General features: G+C 38.8%; 1 protein-coding gene across 1 annotated transcript in view; it reads right to left on the bottom strand.

Annotated features, from left to right (window-relative positions):
* The window catches only part of Tmtc3 (Transmembrane O-mannosyltransferase targeting cadherins 3), a 705524-nt gene that overhangs the window by 509013 nt on the left and 177848 nt on the right, over window positions 1-18663 (bottom strand). The window contains exon 3 of the mRNA XM_065224254.1: window positions 9182-9318. Within this exon, the coding sequence (XP_065080326.1) occupies window positions 9182-9318 (137 nt within the window). The remainder of the gene's footprint in view (window positions 1-9181; window positions 9319-18663) is intronic.

Here is an 18663-nt window from a genome sequence, read left to right as displayed (position 1 = left end):
CGTGATGGTTGAGTAATGCTGAGCTATTAGGGTGTTCAACACAGATAAGGCTAGCAAGCTGTATGTTGTTTGCAACAGTGACGCATTTGTCATCGATGGCCCACAGCGGCTTACGATGGGCAACTGAAATACGATCAGTAGCGGTGCAACTTCTTTCTCCTTCTTCGGCGAATGGACCGCTCAGTGGGCAGTGGTCATTCGTCGTGTACTGGAGAACGCGTCGAAACCACTACGGTGGCTGCTGATGATGACCATCACTCACCACACGCGGTGATTGAATAAACACCGTTCAGTGAGACCAGAGCGAATTCGATTTTTAAATCTGTGTTAGGGAAAGCGCTTATCGCAGTCAATTGGTGATAATTTTCATTATTACAGCAACAGTTGCACATTCGTGCCTTTTGAAAATTGATAAAGTGTTCATTTTAGCAGATTCGTAGATGACGTCCCAATCGATTGGATTGTTTATAATTAATATCCATCCGCCATTGACAGAGTTATAGTTGGTCAAACCCTGACCACTTTCCGTAACGCGGTCGATTTTGGTTTTCTGAAATTGCACCCCCAATATGTTGCCGAAAGACGTAATCCTACGTCAAAAATCTCAAATGTAGAGGAAGATTTAAGCAATTTAATGCAAAAACTCCAAACGTTTGCGTTGTTTCATTTGTTTGCAAAAAAAAAAATCCAAAAATCGTCGAGTTTTTGACGTGTTACTTGTATTTCCCCCCTTAAGTAATTTCAGCATGCTAGAAGCATTTTCAATTTTTCTGAAGTGCTAATACGCTGGGATTTTTGAGCATATTACAAAATTTCCTTGAAATGTTCCTGATCCTCATGAAATGTTTAAAGGGAATTTCAAGAAAACTCCAAAAGATTCTCTCAATGGCATTTGGAGAAGGATTTCTGGGGGCGATTCAGGCGTAGTGGTAGTCGGACAAGTCACGAATGACCCAAGAGTGTTAAAGCGACTATATTCACAACAACAAAATATCAAAACCCAAATAACTCCTATGGAATCATTTCCCTTAACCGAGTTTGTTTCACAATTCTTCTAAAATAAGGGTAAGATTCTCTCTAGGAATTCCTTCAAAATTTATATATATAACAGTCCAGAAATTCGGTATAGACCAATCCACAAAAAATCATGAAATTCATCCGTAGATTTTCTAGAAATTAAAAAAAAAATATCTAGGAATTCACAGATGCTTCCCTCCATAATCCTATTTAAAATTCTTCTATTAAAAACTCTTTCAAATCAAAACCAAATTAAAATTCTCCAGGAAAAATAAATTTAGTCCAGTCGAAGAATCTTAAAAGATTTTGAAGGTCCAAAATATATATTTTTTTTTTCGAAAAAGATGAAGCAGGGGAAATGGCTCTAATGTTGGCCTTTGGATCTAAGATTGGACCCATCGCTAAAAATCTGCGATTTATCAATTTTATCTAGATGGATTTTTTTGGTCGCTATTGAAAATTTAGTCGATTGCTGATGGGCTGTATGGGTCCAAATTAGGGGCATTTAGGCCGACATTACATCCATTTACCCTTTTTTCCGATTTGTCATTGAAATTCACAGCATCTCTCGGTTTTTTTTTCTAGTGACTTCTAACTCCCGGCTTTTCTAATTCTAGATATGAAACTAAAAAAATCGATCGGCATATGATAATGGTATGGGGATCTTGAGTAAAATATCTGGTTTATTTTAATGATAAACCCTAGGCAATTCTCATGAGAATTCAAAGAGAATTATAAACAGAATTTAAGGGAACATAATTCAAGTGGTTTCCTATACAAATAACAGAGGAATCGTATATTGAGGATCATTAAAAAAATGGAATATGGAAGTTATCAAACAAATTCAAAGAGATTTTTGAGGAGAATACCAAGGGATTTCTGGAGAGAATTTCGAAGGATTTTTGAGGAAAGGGTTTCAAAAGGAATTCCAAAGTGAATTTCAATATAGTACAAATTCAATGTGAGTTCTGAAGAGAATTCCAAGGGATTTTTGAAGAGATTTGCTTGGGAATTCTAAAGTGAATAGAATTTCGAAGGATTTCTGAGGAGAGTTGTGACTATAGTTCAAAGAAAATGTGAATAATTTCGTAGGAATCGAGTTCTAAGGATAGTTTCAAAGGAATTTTAAGGAGAATTCCATGGATATTCTTAGCAGAATTTCAAGGGAATTCCAAAGTGAATTCCAATATACTACAAATTCGAATGGATTTCTGAGGAGAGTTGTGACTAAGGTTCAAAGGTAATTTTCAGAATAATTTCAAAAGGTTCGAATTCTCAGGATAGTTTCAAAGGAATTTTAAGAAGGATCCTTGGACATTCTAAGGAGGGTTTCAAGAGTATTCACGATAATTTTATGATTGATTCCATAGAAAGGAAATGCATGAAAGGAAATGCATGGTTAATTTGATTTAAAACTGTAAAAAAATAATCAAAATTAATTAAAAATTTTAGAACAATACTTGTGTCAACAAACGACCTTTTTTGATTAGAATAAAAATGATAAAAAGTTATTGTTATTGTTATTGTTACGCAGCAAAAAGAAAGACTTACTCCGTTTCATCAAATGAATTTGTAAAACTAGCGTCAAAATTAAATCAGTCTGGATTTATGGTCAGGGTGGAGAGGGATGGTAGAGGGGTGGGGCTTTGAAAAAAGGACGAAATTTTAGAAAAGCTATTTTTTATTGCAAAACCTCCCAAGTAACATTGTAAGTTTTATAGTGGTTGTAAAGCATGCTACAAGTCTAAATCATGATCTACAGAACCCTCATAAAACCAAAATTGTTACTTGGGCTGTGATATAATGGGAATCAATTTCCACTAATTTCACCAAATTTTACGGAAATTATTTCGATTTAGAGAGGAAACAGTTAAAAGAGCATTCTAAATACAGCCAATCTAATAGCAAAACTATATAGTTCTAGATTTTAGCAAAAATTGGTAGCTTTGTTGCTTATCGCAAAATATTAGACCCGTTTTTTTTATTATCATAAGGGTGACTATTTCCATGTAAGTGTGGTCCGAAAAATTGATTGTCTTAAAAAATGACTTTTTTCAACAATTTATAACTTTTGAACTTATGGGTCGATTTCGCAGATCAAAATACCAAATGAAAGGTAATTAAAAATACCTTTTAAAAAATTATAATAATATTTAAACATTTGGATTTTGTATTGAAAAACATTGATTGTATCTGAAGTAATGAAGTAATGAAATTGGGTTGTTAGCGGAATGCTAAATAAAACAGCAAAAAAGGTTATCTTCCATTTAATTCCACTTAACTAATGTTGGTATCAATGACAGATACGTATGACACTGATGAAGACTGCACATTGTAGTTGAAATAGGAATGACACTGATGAAGACTGCACATTGTAGTCGAAATACGTATCTGTCATTGATACCAAAATTAATTAAGTGGAATTAAATGGAAGATAACCTTTTTTGCTGTTTTTTGATTGTATCTGTTTTTTATTGCTTTTCATGGTGTGTAGACAGAGGGCGCAATATGAAAATTTAGCATTTTTTACACAACATATCTAAAAATCAGCAAATTTTTTTTTTCGTTTTTGAGTTATATAGTTTGAAGCTGTAAAGCTTAGGTTTTCGCTCAATACTCCTATGCGACTAGACCACCATGCATCATCAAGGATTTATAGCGACATGGTCACGATAAGTATGCTATAAGGAACAAAACTACCAATTTTTACGAAATTCTGAGAACCACTATATCGTTTTGCTATGGAATGGCTGAATAAACATTCTTTCCGGAAAAAAATCTAAACATAACATTCCCGGGAAATTAACTCGGTGAAGGTTTATCAATAAATTAAAAGAAATATCAAACGAAGCAGTCAGAAAAACTTCCAGAGCACGCTGACAGATTTCCGACATCAGAAACGGAAGAAAGTTCCGGGGAAAGTTGGAAAAAGCGTTCAGAAAAAGTTTAGAGAAACTTCCAGAAAAAGTCGGCAGATATTTCCGTGGCATGTCAACAGATCCTATTGGAGACCCGGAAAAAGCTTTTAACATAAATCGTTCAAATTGGTCTATCAGTCAGAAGAAAATTCCAGATCAAGTTTAGAAAAATCAGAATTAACTTCTTATTATTAACTCGAAATTAAGTCAGAAGGAGCTTTCAAGATAAATCGTTAGATTTGACCAATACCAGTCAGAATAAAATTCCAGATCAAGTTTAGAAAAATTAGAATTAACTTCCAGGAAAAATTGTAGGACTCTCCGTGAAAAAATCATGCCAACAAAACTGGAGCAAGCTTACGTGAAAAGATGGAAGAAAGTGGAGGTAAGCTTTCCAAGAAAACTAGAATAAATTTCCAGGAGTGGCAATCAGATTATTTTTGGGGAATATAGAAAATAAACTATCAGGATAAGTTGTACGAATCTTCCGGAGAATGTTAAAAACAAAACTTTCAAGGGATGTCTGAACAATATTTCAAAAGAAATCAGTAGAAACTTTCGGAGGTACTTCGAAGGAACTCCTGAAGAATGCGAGAACAAATCGGGGAAATTTGGAAAAACAATTCTGGAGAAGTCGGACGAAACTTTTGAAGTCTTCCAGGGTTAATCAAAATATTAAAATAAAATTGTTAAATTTATTTAATAATTAAGGGAATTTTGCTGTACAGAAGGTCATAATTGATTTTTCATCGGCTAAAATCATCCCATGGGTTGTTTGTTATTTTAATGAATTGAATGCTAAGAATTTGAATTCCAAAATCTCCGCGATTTAAAAGAAAACACTTTTCCATACATTTTGATACTTCTACACAAAATTTTCATCGGGTATCTTGAACATAAAACATATCATCGATATTTGATTGAACGACAGGATTGAACAAATAGCGGTCCATAGGAAAAATCACTAAAATCGATTGCCATTGTGTGCATGATAAAAAGTGTAAAAGTTGACCCACATTTTGTATAAACAGAGCATTTTATGTTTACCTCAAGGCTATGGGAGGCAGGGGTTGAACACAAAATGCCCGCCCCTCTCGCTGCGGCTGTGTCCTGTTTGTCCCGGATCGCTGACTACCCAGAAATTCTGGGGTAATTTACAAAGGGATTCTGATAATAATTACACGATAAATCTGAAGGGTACCGCAAAGGCTTGAAAACCAGACACTTAGTTCACAAATCTTGACTCAAAAAAAATATTATCACTGTGTATTATGCACGTTTTAGAATTATTCCGCATATTAATTGTGTTATATTGGCGAAATATTTAATGACCAATTAAATGTATGGATTAAAGAACCGTCTGGTATTCGGAGCATTACGGTATACGATGGGACATAGAGTATAATTGTACTTGCTACACAATTATACTTATGCAAAAATGGTACAGGCATCGAAAGCTGTCAATAAATAACTGTGGACTGTAGAATACTAAGTTGAGAGCACGCAATAAGCTAATATGCGATAAGTAATAAGCTTGAAAGGCGTCGAAGGAAGAAGAAGTTTTGTAAGAATTCATTAGATTTCTAAAAGAACTGTAGAATTAATATATATTAAGAGTTGATTAGAAGAAGATTCTTTGTTTCTAATTATATATTTTTCAAGGTTCAATTTCGTTGGCTTTGCGGAGCCGTAGTTCGATGTATATGAACAATATTTCTTATGGTTAAAGCTGGTAATGGTAAAACTGGTTAACTGCAACAGGAGCTTGTGTTTTGTGTGGGGATTGGAATTTGAGTGGGATTCTCTCTGTTTATACTCTTTAATATGACGCGCTTGACATAGATGGACCACAGCGACTCACGAAGAGCTACTGATTCCGATCAATAACGGTGCGGCTTCTACCTCCTTCTATGGATGCTCATGTGGGCAGCAGCTCGCTGCTTGCAGGCAGCCTTTTGTTGTGTACTAGAGAACACCACCACTCACCACGCGGTGATTGGTTTTTTGAGACCGGATGAAATTCAACTTTTAAATCTGTGTTAGGGAGATCGCTTTTCGCAGGCAATCGGTGATAATTTTAACGATCGTAGCAACAGTTGCACATTCGTGAAATTTTCAATAGTGACCTTTTTAAAATTTTAAAGTCCTTAATTTAACAGATGCGTAGAAATATTTCTGATCGATTGGTGATAAAATTATTGAAATTGGTCCAGGGGCAGCTGAGTTATTAACCGTCAAAATCTTTCATACTTTAGTTACATGATACATTTTAGGTTTCCACAAAGTGTACCCCCATATAGAAATCACAGACGTAGTCCTACGTCAAAAAATGAAACACCAGGGTTTGTGAACATTTGGAAATCAATGATTTCTGCAAACTAATAAAAATAACAATGTGGATCGCAGAAACTTATTACTGAATTATAGATAGCCCAAAATAAAGATCCCAACCGAGTTGCTTGCCGAGTTATGTTTACCTCAAGATTAACCCTCCGTTACTCGCGCTGTTGTACTTTGTACAACGCACATGAGTTTTCCATTGCCATTTTGTTGCTGAGTTACCAATCGATCTGAAACCAACGAGTATTCCTCAAAAAACTTGTTTTGATTCAAACAAGCTAAACTTTGATTACAGTAAACACCTAAGAAATGCGGATAATAGGGAAAATGTAAATGGAAACCGCGTAAACTGTGACCATACTACGTGGGATTTGACATAATTGATTACAACATGGAATATATCGAGATCCTGACCAGATAGAAAGTTACTGTTTCCGACAAAGTTGTTCAGGAGATCATAGCCTTGTCGCTGGTGGATAGTAGTTCAGAATTTTCTCACTACGTAGCGCTAGTATACATGTGAAATTCTTGCATGTGATATATCTCGAGATCCTGACCAGATAGAAAGTTACTGTCTTCGACAAAGTTTTTCAGGAGGTCAAAGCCTATTGCTTGGTGCTCAATAGTTCAGAATTTTTGCACTATGCGGCGCTAGTATATACCTGCCTTTCTCGCATATTTAGCTCGAGATCTTGATCAGCTATAAAGTTACGACAAAAAGGTAAATGGATCATTAACTAATGATGATGTTCCTTAAAGCTGTGACAAATGCGCCATTAATATTAGCACATCGATCCCTAAATCGAACGATGAAATACCCTATAAAATAGGAAATGCACCATAAAGTATTGAAATACGCTCCCTAAAATATTAAAAACTGTTCACTAGGTTATCAAAAATGCTCCTTAATCTTAATCGGTTTACAATTTGATAAAGTGCAATTGTACCATAGAATCATTAAAATATTGCTATTGACAAGCAAGAATGTTCTTTAAAAAAAGCATAAATGTTATATAAAATTACACAGCTGTTCGTTTAAGAAAGAAAACATTGCACTTTAAATAGTAGACATTGTTCCATAAATAAAAGCTCTTGTGCACAATATATAATCCGCTATGTACCCTAATCAATGTTGAATTCACCCATCGTAACGAAGCCCAAATAAGTTATGAAAACAATCCATTGTGTAGCCCCCCTTTCTGCATCAATGTTGTAAGTTTGGTAACTCTATTTACATTGACAAAGCAAGTAAAGCTCCATAAAGTTAAGAAGCTTATCCCTAAGTAATACTCATTGTATCCATGAATAATGAAATGTGTCCTATAATCTAGGGCAAATGTACCTTAACCTACGGAAAATGCTCCTTAAAACATGAAAAATTTCCTTGAATAATATTAATTGAATTAATTGTTAAAAAGCATTGCAAGAAAGGAACCGTAGTGAGAAAATGTTGAACTACTTTTCACTAGCGAAAAAGTTATGACCACTTGAACAACTTTGTCGACGACAGTAACTTTCTATCTGAGCAGAATCTCGAGATATTTTATATGCGAGAATTACGCGTGTATACTAGTGCCACGTAGTGTGAAAATTGACCTCACGAACAACTTTTTCGAATATAGTAATTTTCTACCTGTTCAGGATCTCGAGCTATAGCATACGCGAGAATTGTTCACGTTTACTAGCACCACGTGGTGAGAAAATTTTGGGCTACCGTCCACCAGCCAAAAAGTCTTGACCCCCTGAACAAGTTTGTTGAAAACAGTAACTTTGTATCTGCTCAGGATCTCGAGCTATTGTATATACGAGAATTGCATGTATATACTAGCACCGCGTAGTGATAAAATTCTGAACAACTGTCCACCAACAAAAAGATCTTGACTTCCTGAACAACTTTGCCACATATATTTACTCTCCATGTAGTCAGGCTCGAGTGATGTATCACATGCGAGAACTTAACATGTATACGAGTATAAGTTTATGATCTCCTGAACAGCTTTGCCGAAGACAGTAACTTTCTATCTGGTCAGGGTCTCGAGATATGAAATATGAGAATTTCACGTGTGCACTAGCGCCGCGTACTGAAAAAATTCTGATCTACTGTCCACCACCCAAAAAGTCTTGACCCCCTGAACAAGTTTGTCGAAGATAGTAACTTTCTATCTGCCCAGGATCTCGAACTATTGTATATGCGAAAATTGCACGTATATACTAGCGCCACGTAGTGAGAATTTTTGGAACTACTCTTCACCAGAAAAGAGGTTATGATCTCTAGAACAACTTTTCCTAAGGCAGTAACTTTCTATCTGGTCAGGATTTTCCATGTTGTAACCAATTAAGTCAAATCCCACGTAGTACGGACACCGTTTATGCGGTTTCCATTCACATTTTCTCTATTATCCGCATTTTTTGGGGGTTAACTGTGATAACAAGTTTTTTAAGGAATACCCGTTGCTCGGTTGCAAAATGACAATAGAAAGCTCACACTGTTGTACAAAGTACAACGCGCGAGTACTCGTGTTACAAAAGTTGCCGCGAGTAACGGAGGGTTAAGAAAATCAATTTAGTCCACACCACCAAACCTGTCACACGGTAGATTTGTCACACATTGTTAGCAATATGTGAAACAGAAGTATATTAATATTTATTACTGCCCACGCTAGCAAAACATCCATTTGTCAACTACAGTGGCGAACTCGTGAGATACCGATAAATCTGCGCCACGAGCCAAAACAGCAATTCAAAAGCCCTCTCCTCATCATATTATGCGATATTTCTTTCTTCCCAACAAGAAGGTCCAGCACCTCCTTGACCCCAAGGACAACCAATATAAAAGAAAAACCACATGATGTTAGTAGAAATCCGCCATAAAAGCCAGTTCTTGGATGGAAAAGTGAAACACTTACCGGAAGTACATCAGCGAAACGATCGTGTGCAGGACCACATTCACAAGATGGTACCCGGCCGGTTCGAGCCCATGCAGCAAATAGTTCCACCGGAACGTCAGCACACACAGGGGCCGGTATGATTTATGGCTTTGTTCCTGAAAGAGAGGGAGAAAAAAAAACTAAAATTAATAAATCGCTCGAGAATAATTTACGTCCACATCCACGGTCTTTCCGACGTATCCTTCTCGGTTATATTGAGCAACAGAGTAATGGCTAGGTGTATTGTGTTTTGCTTCGTTTCTTTTTTTTTTGCGGGAAGTACGGTCGTTAAAAGAAATTATTTGGTCCCGCACCGGCCACAAGACTGGCCAAGGAAAGCCTGTTGGTTCATTCTGCTGTGCTTTTACGATACCAGACAGACAATATTGCGGCTTAAGTTCAGGAAGCGGAAGGAAGGAGGGCGGCAATAATAATCCACACGAGAATTGCTTTTTATTACATTGGTTGGATTATGATGATATTTTTCCTGGTTCATCGTCGGTCACATTGGTTGGTTGTCGGACCGGTTTTGCACGGTTTTAGGATGCCCCCGGGGATGATAATAATTAACTTTCCTTTCCGCCCGCAACGAGGACTTGCTGATGATGGCAAGAGCAAATGAAATCACTCTCCGGAGGAAAACGAGGCGAAATTAGGAAATTATGGTTACTTCTGTCGATGCTATAGGAGAGTGTCCGTAGGGGACTTGATGGTGTTTCATTTGATGAGAAGTGACAATTTCCACTCCGTTGATCGAATTCTCGCGTTTATGTTCTATTCAAGCAAAGCTCTCCCAGAACAACCTCTTCCTATTGAGAAAAAAAAACAAGATAAGCTTCATTTCCATTGCTGTCTATTTTCTAACCAGCATCAACAAGAACCACAACAGCCCATTCTCCATCGCTTCCTGGGATTATCGTGTTTCAATTGCACATTCGCAAATCCGACATAGGTACAACAATCGACTGCTGTCCGTCCGGAATGGAACCAGTCTCATCCACCCCCCCCCCCCCCCCACCCCTCCACTCGATATTGTCCGAGAATGCTGAAAATGCTATTCAACTGTTCAATTTAAGTCCCTCTCAAATCCTCGGCTGTCCAATCCATAAGCTGTACCAAATCTGAGAAGTAGCTTCACCCACCCACAATTTTGTTGTGTTTCGTCGTTCGTCCGATGATATTCACCGGACTCGATCCGAATAATAAATCATAAATTTAATTTAGGAAAATTGATCTCAATTCCACCCCTACCCCCCCCCCCCCCCTCCTCCGCACTTGAAATGGGAATTCAATTCAAAACAACGCTGCTTTCGGAAAAGAGATTCCAGACCAAACAGTTCATTTGGAACGGGATGGGCGGTTAGGGGGCGGTGTTTTTAAGAATGCGTCACTCGCATTCTGTCGTTCTGCTTCTGCCTTGCTTTGCTGGAAGCTGGAAGTGATGCAAGGAATTTGATTATTATTGTTTTTTTTTTCCACAGTGGTGGTTGGAACTCGACATGGTTTGGTTAGAGCCTAAAATTTGCATTCATTTATATTTTTGACAAGTCCTAATGGGGATCAGATAACGTATCCTCCTACTATCCTCGGTCCAATAAGAAGGCTTCAATTACATTTTATGCCGTATCTTATGAAATTATTGAGCTGCCGTCGATATTTCACTGGGAACATGTTAGCTTAGATATTCTTATTATTTGGATATTGATTAGGCATGACTGAAATTTTTTTAATCTCACCATTTTAACATGAAAACATTCCAGTTACGTGGATGTAATGTCGGTCTACTGCAGGCATGGAAAATCATTTGCATTCATTTCGTGCATTCATTTACATTAATTTGCCCCTAACTTTTGTTATCAACAGAATTCCGCAAAATGGTGTACAGAGCTTTTGTAGGTTTTGTTATTAGCTACAACTTTTGTCAAAAACTCAAATCCGTATCTCTTATGCATGACGAACCAGAGCAAACAGAATCCACTACTGTTTTTCAGTGAATGTATTTTACATTCACTGAAAAACAGTAACGAGTTCTGCCTGCTCTAATTCGTGGTGCATATGAGATACAGATTTAAATTCTTATTAAAAGTTGTAGCTAATAACAAAACCTACAAAAGCTCTTTACACCATTTTGCGGAATTCTGTTGATGAAAAAAGTTAGGGGAAAATGAATGTAAATGAATGCATGAAATGAATGTAAATGATTTTCCATGCCTGGTCTACAGTACTCAAATTGGGTCTATAAATGGATGCAACTTCGTCCATTGAAGACGATCCTCGTTCTACAAAGGCATGTGCAATCGCGTTTCTTTTTCACTCCTTATCATTCATACGTAAACACATTGTTGACGTTACTTTCACTTCTCGCGTAAGAACTGATGAGGATGAAAGAGATAGTGTTTTCCATGGATAGATCATCTCACGACCACATATATAACGAACTGTCAAGTCAAGTTATAGCAAGCCGAACAGTAGAATGTAGTAGCTCCTATGTAACATTGACAGATTCAGAACAGAAAATAAGCTATTAAAGGGTGATACGGTCAAAATTTGGTCAAGGAAAAACGCGTGTAAATCGGTGAAATCGTTTATTTAAAAAATCAAATTAAATTTCTTTTTCAAGTTCAATTAGTATAAAATTCAGGAAAAATATTCAGTTAGGCTTCCGCTTTTCCAAATCCGAATTGCCGGGCCTTACGCTTGACCCCTGCCATCAGATTTTGTACAGCCACCTTGTCCACCTTCTTCGCCGCAGAAAGCCAGTTTGCCTTGAACTGCTGCTCGCCCTTAGCAGTTTTTTTGGTCTTCTTTAGGTTCCGCTTGACAATAGCCCAGTATTTCTCAATTGGGCGGAGCTCTGGCGTGTTGGGAGGGTTCTTGTCCTTGGGAACCACCTGCACGTTGTTGGCGGCGTACCACTCCGGCCAAAACAGTACGGAACAACCGTGTTTCTTCAGGAAAGGCAGCAGACGTTTATTCAAACACTCTTTCACGTAAATTTCTTGGTTGACAGTCCCGGAAGCTATGAAAATGCTGCTTTTCAAGCCACAGGTACAGATGGCTTGCTAAACCAGATATTTCTTTGCGAACTTTGACAGTTTCATGTGCTTGAAAACATCTGCTACCTTTCCCCTTCCTTTTGCCATATAAAACTCCTGTCCCGGAAGCTGCTTGTAGTCGGCTTTGACGTAGGTTTCGTCGTCCATTACCACGCAGTCAAACTTCGTCAGCATCGTCGTGTACAGCCTCCGGGATCGCGCTTTGGCCGTCGTATTTTGTTTATCATCGCGATTTGGAGTCACTACCTTCTTGTAAGTCGATAGTCCGGCTCGTTTTTTGGCTCGATGCACGGTTGTAGACGATACACCCAGCTTATTTGCGGCATCTCGGAGAGAGAGGTTAGGGTTTCGCTTGAAACTACCGGCAACTCTCTTTGTCGTCTCAGCGGCTTCCGGTTTTCGATTTCCCCCCGATCCAGACTTCCTGGCTGTCGACAAACGTTCCCCAAACACTTTAATTACATTTGTAACGGTTGATTTGGCAACTTTTAGCGATTTTGCCAACTTTGCGTGCGAGTAGCTCGGATTTTCGCGATGCGCGAGCAAAATTTTGATACGCTGCTCTTCTTGCTTGGACGGCATTTTGACAACTGAAGAGTGAATTCCAAAATCAAAATAGGAGCAACATTCTACACACACACACCTTCAAAATGAGGGGTGTTCAGGTTTTTTAAATGCAAAATTGAAAGAAATACGTCAAGTTGATATTGACCAAATTTTGACCGTATCACCCTTTACCATGACAAAACTACTCGTTAAATAGTGTACCTAAAAGCGAGCTTTTTTGGGCGGCGGGTGGTAAGTTTGTGAAGCAGACCTTCTATCACCGCTTGAAACATACCACAAATTTTCCACAATACATGGCGGTTTGCACCACTAGTTGTAATTGAAACTTTCAGCAGTCACACGTCAAACGGGAACAACACGGAAACAGCAGTCTGATACGCTTTGGACGTTATCATACTTGCAGACCGGTTTGAATGTGTGAGTTTAAATTAGAAGAACATTTGTGATGTATGGGTGCCTAAAGCGTGCATTTCTCGCTGTGCACTTGGATATCTGATTGCAGGCAAAGAGAGCAATGGAGAACGATAGCGCAAACGTTCTCTCTCACTGTCTTGTCAGTTGTAAGTCTCTCAATTACCGATGGTTGCGCCGGTGCACCTGTCAAAACTTATGAGCTTCTCCTGTTTTCTGATAGTGTTCTGCTGATGAATAAAGAGTTGATTAATTCAAGTTTCCTACCCAGGGACTTCATGAATTTTCTCAACATTTTTTCACTGTTTTGTATCCAGAAACGTTTTCGGAAGTGTTTGACGGATATTCTTCATTACCCTTCAGTCAAAAGAGTTAGCCTTGTGAAAATAAAACCAGAATTAGTTAAGTTTTGCAATTCCTCCTACTTCAGTTAGCGCGAAAAGGGCCATACAAGTTTTGTTTACACAAGATGATAGACCCTTCCAATGTTACGTTAGATAGTGAATAATATTGTAATTGAGAGGAGCATTGAAAAATAAAACAAAAACTAATATGTGGTGGTAAGCTATAACGAACAAAGTTTGGTGCACAGGTAAACAAATGAGGCACGCGACGCCTCTGATCCCCAAATTTTGGGGAATTACTCAAGTTTTCTTTACAAAAAAATATATAATCGAAGGAGCCGTTTTGAGAAAATCATTGTTTATGTTTTTTTACTATGAATTTACTGATTTTTTTCTTTCAGTGTATTTAATATCCTAAAACTTTTGATCAATGTCATTTTGATCAAATCAATCATTTTCAAGCAGGGTTGCTTCCACTCACTTGCTATAAAAAAATATTTTTCGGAATTATGCAATCATTAGATGTTAAAATGATATGTTGCACTAGTAAGTAACAAGAAGAGGGTGTAAAGTATGTGTTTGACTCATAAAACCTGTCAATTTCGCTTTCAGAGCGTCACAATAAGCGATCTTATGATTCGTGAGCGTTCACTCAGAGTGAGCGCTCACGAGTCGTAAAATCGCTGATTGTGACGCACTGAAAGCAATATTGACAGATTTTATGTGTCAAACATATACTTTACACCCTCTTCTTGTTACTAACTAGTACTTATTAGCATTATACTATTTCATGGTTTTATAATTCCGGAAAACATGTTTTTATAGCAAGTGAGTGGAAGTAACCCTGTTTTCAAGTTTTGATTTTTTGAAAAAAATATAATCAATTTTTTGAACACGTCCTTTTTAAAACGTACTTTGAAGAAAAAAAAAAGATTTTAATGAAAAATACAACCATTGGTAGCACTTATGTCCAACCGGTTTGCGTTTTGGACTGGAACTGCTCTTTAATCATTACACCCACCGCTCCTGCAAGCACTGTTTTGGGAACTTCTGGCAATGCCTTCAATAATTCTCAGGCTTCTGACCAACTGAGTACCTCAGTTCTTGTTGCGCTGTAGCTGATTCGACGATTTCGGATTCGTCTTCTTCCTAGACTCCTCCTTGCCAACAGACGTTGTACAAGGAAATTGCCATTTTGGACCACTGTGGATATTGGCTACATGACATTTATTCTTTAAATAGAAAAAAACGTCAGTATCCAAGATCAGACTAAAGGGTGTCCACGATGAAATTGCTCTAACTTTTTAACCGTTGGGTAGAATTTAATGAAAATTTGGGTGGATTTAGTTCATTGTGCATTATTTACATCCTGCAAGTTTTAAAGTCCTGTGATCAAAACTCGCGGAAATGGAGTCGACAGAACAGCTCGTGCGTGATAAAATCTTGCGCATTCATCACGAGAACAAGGATCTCTCGCATCGTTCCATCGCTAAAACGTTGGGAATCGCGAATTCCACGGTGTCGCGAGTGATTAAGCGGTTCGAGGAACGGTTGACCACCGATCGGAAGCCCAGAAGTGAAGGAAAAAGTATTCCGTACAACACCAAAAATCACAACCGCGTAGTTGGGGCCTCCGTTAGGGATGTGGCTAAGAAGCTGCACCTAAGCCGAAGTTTTGTCCAGAAGGCCAAAACTAAGGCTGGGCTTCGAACGTTCAAGGTACAAAAGGCCCCTAATCGCGACGAGAAGCAGAACAAGTCCGCCAAAACCCGTGCCAGGAAGTTGTACCTCAACATGCTGACGAAAGTTGAATGCTGCATCATGGACGACGAAACATATGTGAAGGCCGACTTCAAACAGATCCCCGGCAACCTGTTTTTCACGGCCAAGGATAAGTTCAGCGTTCCGGAGCATGTCCGCACTCAGAAGATGTCCAAATTTGCGAAGAAATTCCTGGTTTGGCAAGCCATCTGCACGTGCGGGAAGCGGAATGCACCTTTCGTGACCCAGGACACGATGAACGGACAGGTGTACATAAAAGAGTGCCTCCAGAAGCGGCTGCTTCCTCTCCTGAAGGCCTCATGCCACTACTCCAAGGACGTGCTGAAGTGGTATGCGGACAATAAGGTCAATTTCGTGCCGAAAATGTTCAACCCTCCCAACACTCCGGAGCTCCGCCCCATCGAGAAGTACTGGGCGATTATGAAGCAGCACCTTCTTAAACGACCTAAGGTAGTGAAGACAGTCGAGGAACTGAAGAAAGTATGGGTTTACATGCAAAAAACGGTTGATTCACAGGTTGTGTAGAATCTTATGGCCGGGGTTAAGGCCAAGGTGCGGGCATTTGCGTATGGACTGCAAATAAAATACGAGTAAAATGGTAAAATGAAGTTTAATAGTTATTTCTCAATCCCTGAAAATTGGATGGCAATCGGATGAAAACTCGAATTTTGCGAATCAATTTTGTGTGTGGCAATTTCATCGTGGACACCCTTTACACAGTACAGAAAGTAATGCGATAGAATGATCTAGATTAATAACCATGCACTGCAAAGAATAATCAGTTGAGAGCAGACAGTTCCAATTGCAACGATATATGTCATCAAGCAGAAACAGTTCTTCTACAACCAGGGCAATTTAATGGCACAAACAATAGACTCAGCACACCATTGGGAATAAAATATCCCAGGAAACTCCTTCTTCTTTAATTTTCTGTTTCATTTAATGCTTTCATTCAGCCACGATTCGTGTATACACAATTCCATTTTTCCGGTCCAAAAGCCTTGCGGTCCCCTCTGTATGCCAGGTGCCAGGTCAGCCGACCCAGCTTGAATTGCTCATTTCTGCCTTGCCCTCGAGAAGAAAGGAAAAAAAAAACGATTCGGATTTGGTAGCCAGAGGGTAATAAAAATATTCCCTGGTACCGTTTTCCTTACGGTAACTATTTATATATACCGTACAACTTTGTGTATAGAACAACTTTCACGGTAAACAGCTTCCCCGGAAGAAATGCAACTATGTTTTGAAAGGACGGAAAAAAATAAACAACGTCAAAAATCGATATTAATATCCGTTCTGGCGCCCCTCTCAGCTGGTGTCGCCGACGAAAGAGCTTTTCCTGCCATTGATCTCTCTGAGTTTGGTCTGGGAAGAAAGCAGCAGCTGACCCAATTTTCAACCTCGCCCCAGAAGATTCGAAAGAAACTGAAAAGTAATCTAATAGATAATAATACCCACAAACACACACACACTCTCATACAAACAATCACGAAACTACCAGTCAGTGCCTGAATCAAAGAACGACGGAGGCGACGAACACAGAGGAAAAGGCGAATAATCGAATTGTCGCTTCGAATCAAACCGAGCGAGGGCCTGACTGGCTGACTGACTGGGACTTGGCTGGCGAGACGGCACATAATCCAACTATAGAATAGGACTATCGAGAGGAGATTGAATTAAAAAACCGGAGAAATGGCATGCGAGTGGGTGGGATTTGATTTGGCCTTCCCTTTACGACCCGTTGTTGCTGCCCAACTTATCGGTGGGGTTCGTTTGGTTTTTCCGAATGAGGTTATTTGGCATGGGTTGGAGTTAAAAAAAAATGAGCTTGGATGAAATTTTAATGAAGCTTCGTCCGACGTCAGGAATAAAATCCATTCGGACGTTCGCATCAGTGCACATTGATTGATACGGCCAAATTGATCAAAGCCATAAATTCTAATTTATCATCCCGACAAGAAAAACGTCGCAATTACTTTAATGCTATCCACAAATTCCCCCACTCAATCATCGATTACATTCTCGACCCGAGCAAATCCCAAGGTCATCGTCGTAGAACCAATCCACTTTGGACTGACCGACCGGCGACGAACGAAGCAAAAACGAACTTTTTCGTTTTCCCACTAATTAATGGTCTGTTCTGGGTAAAATCCACTTCGGCTTACTCTTGCCAGCAAACTCGCAAACACCCACCGCAAACCGCACGCAATCTGACGTGGTACCTTTATGCTCTGCCCGTTGGAGCCAAAGCTAAAATCCAAGACATTCTTCGGAGAAAGTCCCTTGCGTAATCCATCATTCATCGTCCCGCGTTGCCCTGCCCGTCTTGCGTCACAACAATCTTCGACCGATTTTTGCCTCGTTTCACACAGCGACGACGGTTGATGGGCAAACCAACAGCGCATTTCAGTAATCGAATGAATGAACTTCAAAAAGTTTCATTTCCCAAGTTGGTGGTTTTCTTTTTGCCAACAATCATAAAATACTTCGCGCTGGTGTGGGATCAAAGGTCGCAAAAGCTCCCAAGGGGTCGTACAATAATTACGTAAGCACTTTTGTTTTTGACTTGTTCGTGCTTACGTGAAATATTTCACAGAGACCCCCTCGTTCCCATGAAAGAAAAACGTAAACATATTTCTAACATCCTGAGTGCTTACGTAATTATTGGGTGGCCCGCAAGCAGATTATGTGGTAATTTGTTCTTTCAAGGGAATTCAGCGTACAGGAAAATAATACATTTTTTTTCTGAACTGATGGTAATGACTTCAATTTCTAGATGACGAAGTACCTATTGTTCACAACGTTTTTGTGGAAAGTTTTCCTGAATCGGATATGGGAGATTATCGGCGTGACTCTCCGGCGAATGGAGGAAGGATTCCGGTCAGGAAGATTATTATCCTCAACATTCCCATGGAGTCTGGTGTTTCCATTTTCCGGGCATTTCTGGCTACCCGGGAATCGGGAAACAGCTGATGGCAGGTCGGATTAAGGATTTTGGGGGGCAGTGGTAGCTATCCTTAGAAGGGGCAGCCAATTTTTTGACGTAGGACTACGTCTGTGATTTCTATATGGGGTACACTTTGTGAAAACCTAAAATGGAACATGTAACAACATTTTGAAAGATTTTGAACGTTAATAACTCAGCTGTCCCTAAACCAATTTCAATAATTTTATCACCAATCGATTAGAAATATTTCCACGTATCTGTTAAATCTAAGACTTTATCATGTTTCAAATTGTCACTATTGAAAATTGCACGAATGTGCAACTGTTGCTATTATAATTAAAATTATCACCGATTGCC

This window comes from Ochlerotatus camptorhynchus, unplaced genomic scaffold (genome assembly GCF_037179485.1).
Source record: "Ochlerotatus camptorhynchus isolate MF236.1 unplaced genomic scaffold, CSIRO-AGI_Acam_v1.1 ptg000209l, whole genome shotgun sequence".
In the NCBI taxonomy this organism is placed as follows: domain Eukaryota; kingdom Metazoa; phylum Arthropoda; class Insecta; order Diptera; family Culicidae; genus Ochlerotatus; species Ochlerotatus camptorhynchus.
Note: the sequence above shows the minus strand (reverse complement) of the source record. Positions and strands in the feature narration are given on the sequence as shown.